The 8,947-nt window shown below is 28.1% G+C and overlaps 1 protein-coding gene across 1 annotated transcript; it reads right to left on the bottom strand.

Annotated features, from left to right (window-relative positions):
• Nucleotides 1-4,908: 4,908 nt before the first annotated feature.
• LOC105115466 (E3 ubiquitin-protein ligase RING1-like) lies at nucleotides 4,909-5,754 on the bottom strand. Its single transcript, XM_011012353.1, has one exon. The coding sequence runs from the start codon at nucleotides 5,430-5,432 to the stop codon at nucleotides 4,995-4,997; it is 438 nt and encodes a 145-aa protein (XP_011010655.1). The 5' UTR covers nucleotides 5,433-5,754; the 3' UTR covers nucleotides 4,909-4,994.
• Between the last annotated feature and the right edge of the window lie 3,193 nt (nucleotides 5,755-8,947).

The following is an 8,947-nucleotide window of genomic DNA, read 5'->3' as shown; positions in this document are numbered from 1 at the left end:
GGTGAAAATATTAGACTAATGGTGTAAGAATAAGTATAGTGTAAACTTAACATGGACTTTAATGTTTGATACTAACATGTTTTGTTATTGTTATCTTGTTCACTCTTTAATACTTTGCTTGTTAAATGACTAATCTAGATTTATGTTGTATAACACTTGGTACAACAAATACTTGACACTCTCATAGCCCATACTGTATGGTATAACTGACACCTAAGCTATGAAAGAAACTTGACTTGTTGTTAACATAAGTTATAATCATGAATGTCTGACAAGATTTACAAGTATTAGCATTAATCGAATAAGATAACTAATGTGATCATGTTAATAATTTATAATCTGATTGGAACTTTCTTTGTTTGTAGTTACCAATTGAATAATAAGAGTTTATACTATACTTGTTTGAAATATCATTAGTGGATCCTCTAACCTTGACATTTGTTGTTATCATTGTTTAATCCTTAAGTTAATCTTCTATCTCAAAGTTCTCATCAACTTCTTCTTCTTCTTCTTCTTTATTACTACTACTACTACTACTACTACTACTACTACTACTACTATTATTATTATTATTGTTGTTGTTGTTGTTGTTGTTGTTGTTGTTGTATTATTGTTATCTATAATTTATATAACTAACCTCCTTATGGTTCAACCTCGGTATTGCCGAGTTATTTATTACTTTAACACTCCTGCACTTAGAAAAAGACATCAATCTTTCAATCGTGTCATGAATACTGATGACATGCTTATTACAAGGAATGATTGATATTATGGCACTAAGACCCAATAGTTATAGGAGTAAAAGTTTGTGTTATGTCAAGATTCTTGGTACACCACTTTCATATGGTTGTGTTGGTGAATCTTGGTCCACCATGATAACAAGAGTTATGTTAGGAATATTGATTCACCATTCCACTATTCCATATGGTTATGCTTGAACCATTCCACCATGATAATGGTCATTGCTAGTTGTTCATCATCGGTAGAGGATTTGGAAAATGAAAATGATGTTTTTATAAAACAAGTTGAAGACTTAACTTCAACTTTAGCCAAGTTTACTCAAGGTAGAGATAACTTGGATATTTTGTTAAGAGGACAAAAAAAAAGCAGAAATAAAAGTGGGTGAGGTTTTAATTGTGTAGAAAAACAAAAATCAAATGAGTATGTTAATTAATCTACTATGTATAGTTGTTTTTCTACATGTGATTTTTGAGATAAGAAAGACCATTTATTGCATAAATATAGATTAAAGAAAAATGGAATTCTTAAAACGTATTATGGGTACTAAAAGGTATAATGCCAAACCAACAATGATTTAATGTTAAAAAGGTACCTAAAAAGGCTTCTCATTGGAATTCCATAAATGAAGGAACAAGGAAAGTGTTCCAAGAAATAAGGAACACAAGTTATGGACAAGCAAGGCCTCAATTCAAATATTTAAAATTGAAAGACAACTTACAAAAAAGGAACCAATGGCAAAGGCAAGAAATGCCTTACTTCCAAAAGCAACAAGTTGGAATAAACTTGAATATAAAGAATGATAGTAGAAGAAATGTTAAACCTGCATTCATCAATAAACATGTGAAGAGGATATTGCCACAACAACATCTAAGGCCTTAACCCTAAAGGTATCAAATAGGAGGAAACTGGTAATGGAGACATATTGGAAGGACAAATCTTGTATTCTAGACATGCTTCATAGGATCAAATAAGCCATCATGGTGGTCTAAGTTCATCTTGGCAACTTTTATTATGATACATTTGCTTCTTCTATATAGGTATGATTTTTCATAGCTTGTTTCATATTAAAATGACTTAAAATGACTTTTATCAGGTAATGCATGAGATATTTCCATAAGAAGTAGTTGTGTATGCCATTAATCAAGGCTTCTATAACCATTGGTTTTATCAAGTTTTTCACCTTTACACATCTCTTTATTCAATCTTTTCAAGTAGGCTCTCGTGCTTTCTCCCTCAAACTAAGTGATGGAAAAGAGTTTGGTTAAACATTTTTTTACAAGAATACTCTTGCTGAAATAAGTTATCAATTTACTACACAAGTTTTAAAAACTAAATATGAAACCAGGTTTTAAATTTGATACCAGGCTCATGTAAATATTTAAAAAGTGATAGGGAGTATTTTACACATGGAATAGGCATCTTAAATCACCAATTCAAAGCTTCTCCTCACATTCTAGAGATGTTTCATAGGGTTAGACAAGTCATCATACGAGTTTAAGTTCATCATGGAAAACTATAAAGTCTTTAAAAAGATGAGTATTCCAAACACTGCCACACAACGATGAATCTATTATCTGACCTGAGTCTGTTCTTTTTTTTCAATATGTAGCCTTTTAGGTTGTGAGGTGTTGAAATGATATTTTGTAAGAGAACGAGGTTGATGGTGAAGGCTATGGCTTTGGGCCTTTACCTTTTGATTGATGGAGATCATATCTTAAGGATCTTTTATGAGAATGTGATTAGTATTTAAAAGTGCATTTTTATTAAGGTTTTATGTCATCATTTTGCACTTAAAGTATCAATAACTCCTTAACTAAAGCATGTTTTATAATAATATATCTAATAATATAAGATACCTTTAATTTATGGTAAATATTTACTTTAAATGCAGGCCTATCACATAAATAAAAGGATTGATTGATGAATTTAAGAACTGAAAAAACTTAGAAAAGAGATGCTGGTGCAGTCCATACCGGAACACTATTTGGTAATTGGGTCATATCTGGAGCTACAGATCTCAGATTTAGGTCCAATTTATATGGATGGAAAGGTAAGACATAGGCCTACAACTTTCATATGGAGCCCAAGATCTAAAAAGGCCATTATCAAGTCCAAATTGTAGCAACAACAAAGAAGCCCGAATCTGTCTTCCAGCCCGAGCACTGTTCGGTATTTTGGCCATATCTGGAGTTCTAGAAGTCCAAATGAGCTGAATGTTTTACACAAGAAAGCTGAGACAATTGCCTACAACTTTCATGTTTGCAACTGGCTCCAATTTTGACGTTATCAATGACGTTTTGGGCAGACAAAAGAAGATAAGGATTGTCACCAAGTCAAAAGTTGGTCACCCACTTATCAATTAGTCATCAAATCAATAGTTCCCAATTTTAGCCTATAAAAGGAGGCATTTGCCATGCATTTAGGCATCTTGGTGTTCAGATCAAGATCATGCTCTTCCTTTCTCTCTTTGTATTTTTTTTATTATTGTTATTATTATTATTATTATTGTTGTTAACATAAGTTATAATCAAGAATGTCTAACAAGATTTACAAGCATTAGCATTAATTGAATAAGATAACTAATGTGATTATGTTAACAATTTATAATTTGATTAGAACCTCCTGTGTGTGTGGTTTCCAATTGAATAATAAGAGTTTATACTATACTTGTTTGACATACCATTAGTGGAACCTCTAACCTTAACATTTGTTATTATCATAATTTAATCCTTACATTAATATTCCATCTCAAAGTTCTCATCTCCTTCTTCTTCTTCTCCTTCTTTTTCCTTATTGTTGTTGTTGTTGTTGTTGTTGTCATCTATAATTTATACAATTAACCTCCCTGTTATTCGATCCCGGTCTTGCCGAATTATTTATTACTTTGACACTCCTATACTTGGGAGAAGATATCAATCTTTTAGTCGTGTCAAAGACTCTCTGTCATAACGTGATCTACTTATTATAGGATAAATAATATGTTGTCTATTATCTTTTACCTTAATTTAAGTAGTCATTTATAGGAATTAGGGTTGTCATTGCATATGAGGTGAAATTGGTACAATAAGAGGAGGTGCAGGTGGTTGTATAATAGTTTGTATACTGTGGATAAGTAAGGAAAGCCCTGAGTTGTTGTTGAGTAACTAGCACAGCCTTAATGACTTCTCTCATCTATTGGGCTAATTGTTAAAGGTCTATTAGAGTTTATAAGGATGGGAGGGGGCAATAACTCATCCTCCTAGTGTTTTAACGTTATCCATCAAGAAAGCTTTATGAGTAGGTCATAAATGAGTGATAAAAAAAAATATGAGGTTTATATTCAATTTTTTATAGATGGCACCACTAATAAGATTTAAAAAAAACTTCACTGGATCTGGGTTTTCTTATAAAAAAAACAATAGGCCAGATGGTGAGTGTTGCTTGTAGAAGAATCCTCCAACACTAAAGTTAATTTAGGGTCATTTAGGTGGATTTTTAGCCTTTTTATTTTTGTATTTTAAAAGTATTTTTTAAAAAAATTATTTTATTTTATTTTTTTCTTTGCTTCAAATTAATATTTTTTGATGTTTTTTATATCATTTTAATATGTTGATGTTAAAAATAATTTTGAAAAAATAAAAAAAATATTATATTAATATATTTTTAAATAAAAAATATTTTAAAAAATAACCGCAATTACATTTCTAAATACGCTTATATAAGAGGAATGAACAAAGAGAAATAGACAAATTTTTTTTGTGTTGAGATGAGAAAAAACCATTTTTCTCTCTCATAGACTTAGGAATATATAACTTATTTTATATATATATATATAAAAAAAAAAAAAAAAACTTAAGCAACTTACATGGTAAGATGGCTATTATATTGTATAGCTTATCCTGCCCATGTCATCTATAACTCACTCTAAAATATGGAAATTATAGTTAAATAGTAGATGAAGTTGCACAGCTTTATATAGTAGCCTGAAAAACATAAAAAATAAATGATAAAAATAAAATAATAATAAAAAAACCTCGATTAGGCTTCAACATGGTCAAACTAAAAAAATTCTTAATCAAAATGAAACAAGAACATTATACAAAAATTCATTAAAAAAGAAGAAGCATACATCATGTTTACACTTTTCATTAATTAATTGAGGATAGCATAAAAAAAAAACCTTATCAATTCCTATTAATTTTTAGTAAACGCAGGCATGGCCTTGCAATGTTCCAGGCAAGTCTTTAACGAAACCCATAATCAAAAAGTCTAAACTAAGATTCAGATCCACTAGCCCCGACCTCTGCTCCTTCCACAGGCATCATCGTAAACCGACAAACAGGGCAAGACCCATGAATCCTCAACCACTGTTCAATACAACCCGAATGAAACCCATGTTTACAAGGCATCTCTCTAAGTTCAGAACCGATTCCAATCTCATTTAAACAAATTGCACAATCATTCCCACCTTCTTGTACTGTTATTCTTGGCATGGCATCAATTGCGTCCTTCGATGCTGGCAACCGCCTCGCAGTGGTATTGTTATTACCATCTTGGTTTGTGCTTCGAATGGCTGCTCTTACTGCAAAAACATCATTGATGGCATGTTGGAATATTTGTCTTATGTTTCCAGGCAAAATATGGGGTTGTTGACGCGAATTTGAATCTGAATCTTGCATCATGTTTGTGTCACCACTAGACATCGTTTCCATAGATTAATGTCAGAAAAAATTTGTGTTGATTTGTTAAGATCAAGAAAAGATTTGAATCTTGACCATCTGTGAAGAAAAAGAAAGAACAGGTTGGCGTATTGGTGTTTTTACAGGAGGTGATGATGATTGGAGGCGGCAAGATGCGGGTTACGGAAGAGCATGGCAGAGCATTAGCTAATACAGAATTGCTAGGGTTCCCTCTTGCTCGTAGTATAGACTGCTAGAATTTCTAGGGCTTAAATCTTAATCTTGCAATTGGTCCCTCTACTCAATTGTTTGTTAGTTTGATCCCTCTATTTTGTTTTATCCAATTCTTGTACTTTATATTTTATAAGTATTTAGTATTTCTATTTAATATTTAATATCAAGATGATGATATATTAGATAAAATATTTTAAAAAAAATATTAAAATGATAATACATTAGCTCTACCTAAACTAAACTATGATTAATCTTTAATCCAAGACATAAAACTATATTAATTTTATGAAACCTTAACCAAAATAAAAGAAGAAGTATAATTTAATCAATTAAATATTGAAGTTTGAAAATTAAAAAAAAAAACCTAAAAAAGCTTTATTTAAGCAAACCAGAAAAAAATAAAGTAAACATGATATACTTATATTTAAACAATTAATTTAATTTAATTCAAAACAAAAAAATAAAATAAAATTTAAATTTAACAAAGACCGATAAATGTTATTTTAAGATTGGTGAAAAAACTTTAGCAAGCAAATAAAAAATAATAATGAAACCTAATCTCCAATTAAATTTAATATTAAAGAATAAAATTAAAAAAAATATAAGATTATAAAAAAAAAAAACTTTAACGAATTTTCTAAACATGAGTTAATTTTTAAAATTTACAACCCATTAAATCATAGACTCGAACTTAATTAAGAAGCTTAATTCAACATTAAAGGTTGAAAAAAAAATCAGTTTAAAAATTTTGTCAAAGTAAGCAAATAGCAATAAAAAATAGAGAATGAAATTATTAAAAAAAATAATCTTAAATAAAAATAAATAGCAAGAAGAAAAAATCTCACAAATTTAAAAATTAAAAGAGAATAAAATTGAAAATAAATTTAAATTTTATAAAATAATTTAAATAAAAATATCAATTGAAAGGATAGAGCCCAAATTCAACAAAAAAAAAAAACAAATTGTGAAATTTTAAAAGACCAAACATGAGAATCAATATATATATATATATATAGAAAGCAAAATAACACCAAACCGGAAGAAATTACATTACCCATGCCACCTAAGATGTAGGCCCCCTAATGATGAATTGAAAAACACTACCCATGCCAATATTTTAAAGGCAATACAATCATTTTACTGCTGGGAAAAGTAAAATATAAAAAATTCTCCAAGATTCAAGTTAAATATTTTTTTAAGAGAAATTAAATAATTATAATGTGAAAAAAAATATAAAAGAATTGAGTTATTCCCAACCAATTCTAAAATGATCAATGGATCCCATGAAAAGATCTAATTATCTTTAATAGACAATTTAGTTATTTTAGAAGGAAATAATAATAATTTTTTTTATTTCAATTCATTGTGAATCAAGACATTTATAATTACTTTTCCCACAAGCTTTAGGTTTTTGTCAATTCTATTTTTATTGTAGATAGTGTACATGCAAAATTATGGATACATATCTCATGAAAAAAAATATTATTTTATTTAATTTTGAATAGAAAAACTATTTCTTAAAAAATAATTAAACATATTGCAACTAAAAATCATGATGAAAAACCAAAATTATTACATATTTGGTATGTAAATTTTTTTAATTATTTCAATTGAAATGTTCCAATTTTTATTTTTTTTTAGTTTGTAAATTTTCAAACCATTCCAATTAAGTGTTTTTGTTAGATTTTATCAAATATGTGTTTACATGGTTGTTGAACGTTTTACTTTATTTTTAATCAAATGGATCTACTTTATTTTGTTTTTTATTTAAAAGTATTTGATTTTATAGAAATTGAGAAATTGATTCTACTTGCTTTCAAAAATTTATCAATTAAGTGTTTGTAATTTTAACCCATTTTGACCCCTAATTGTTTCAAATGTTTTCAAGGATATATGATTAGTATTTAAAAGTGTATTTTTATCAATGTTTTATGTCATTATTTTGCATTTAAAGTATTAACAACTCCTTAATTATAACATGTTTTATAATAACAAATTTGATAATATAAAATAGCTCTCATGGTAAATGTTCATTTTAAATATTGACATATCATATAAATCAAATGATTTATTGATGTGATTAACTATTAAGAGTGAAAGGACAAAGAAAAAGCTAAACTTAGAAAAAAGATGTTGGTTTAGTCTAGACTGGAACATTGTTCAATCATTAAGTTATATCTGAAGCTGTAGATCTTGGATTTCAGTTTCGTCCATATGGCTAGAAAGCTAATATATAGGCTTAAAACATTCATGATAGTCTAAGACTCAATTCTGCCGTTTGAAAGTCTAAATCTTAGTATAAAAAAAGAAGTCTGAATCTGTCCTACAGCTCAAACACTGTTAAGTTTTCAACCCATATCTGAAGTTCTAGAAGTCCAAATACACCAACTTTTTATTTGTTGGAAAGCTGAGATAATTTCTCATAACTTTCATGAAAACTATATGTTCAAATTCTGATATTAGTAATGATGTTTTTGATAGATAAGAAAATAAGAATTGTTACCAAGTCAAAAAGTAGTCATTCACTCAACAATTAGTCATCCACTCAACAATTAGTCATCAAATCAATAGTTCTAAATTTTAGCCTATAAAATGAGGTATTTGTCATGCATATAAGCATCTTGGTTTTCAGATCAAGATCATTTCCTTACCTGCTTTCTTTCTTTGTAGTTTGAATGTTCTAGTTTTATTTCATGTTATAGTTTCATTAATATTTTATTTATGCCTTTCATTTCATTTAATATACTTATATAATTATGTTCTCATCTTGTTTATTTATACTTTTCTTATTCATAATGTTTAGCTAAGTTTAATATGTCAAAGTGAAAAGGTTTCGCTAATGGTATTAGGATATGTATAATATAAACTCAATATGAACTTTAATGCTTATCCAATAAAGTTTGCTATTAACATGTCTTATCATTTTTATCTTATTAATTATTAATACATTGTTTGTTAAATGGTTAATCTAAATTTGTGTTGTATAATACTTAGTACAACAAATGCTTGACACTTTCATAATCAACCGTATGGTATAATCTATACCCGTGCTATAAAAAAAACTTGATTTATTGTTAACTTGATTTCTGATAATATTTAAAAGTTTGGTATTACTTAAATAAGATAATTAATATGATCGGGTTAACAATTTATAATGAGCTATTAATAATAAATCATCCCATTGGAACCTCTTTTATATATGATTTCCAGTTGAATAATAAAAAGAGTTTATATGACATTTATTTTTAATACCATTGGTGGATCCTATAACATTGATATTTTTTTTATCATTATTTAATCTTCATATTAATCTT

The sequence above is a fragment of the Populus euphratica genome, unplaced genomic scaffold (genome assembly GCF_000495115.2).
Source record: "Populus euphratica unplaced genomic scaffold, PopEup_1.0 scaffold707.1, whole genome shotgun sequence".
Lineage (NCBI taxonomy): Eukaryota > Viridiplantae > Streptophyta > Magnoliopsida > Malpighiales > Salicaceae > Populus > Populus euphratica.
The sequence above is the reverse complement of the archived record's forward strand: the minus strand, read 5'-3'. Positions and strand labels throughout refer to the sequence as shown.

Bases quoted from the DNA above. Each gene is read 5' to 3' on its own strand.
- LOC105115466 (XM_011012353.1), bottom strand. From the start codon at position 5,432: ATGGAAACGATGTCTAGTGGTGACACAAACATGATGCAAGATTCAGAT.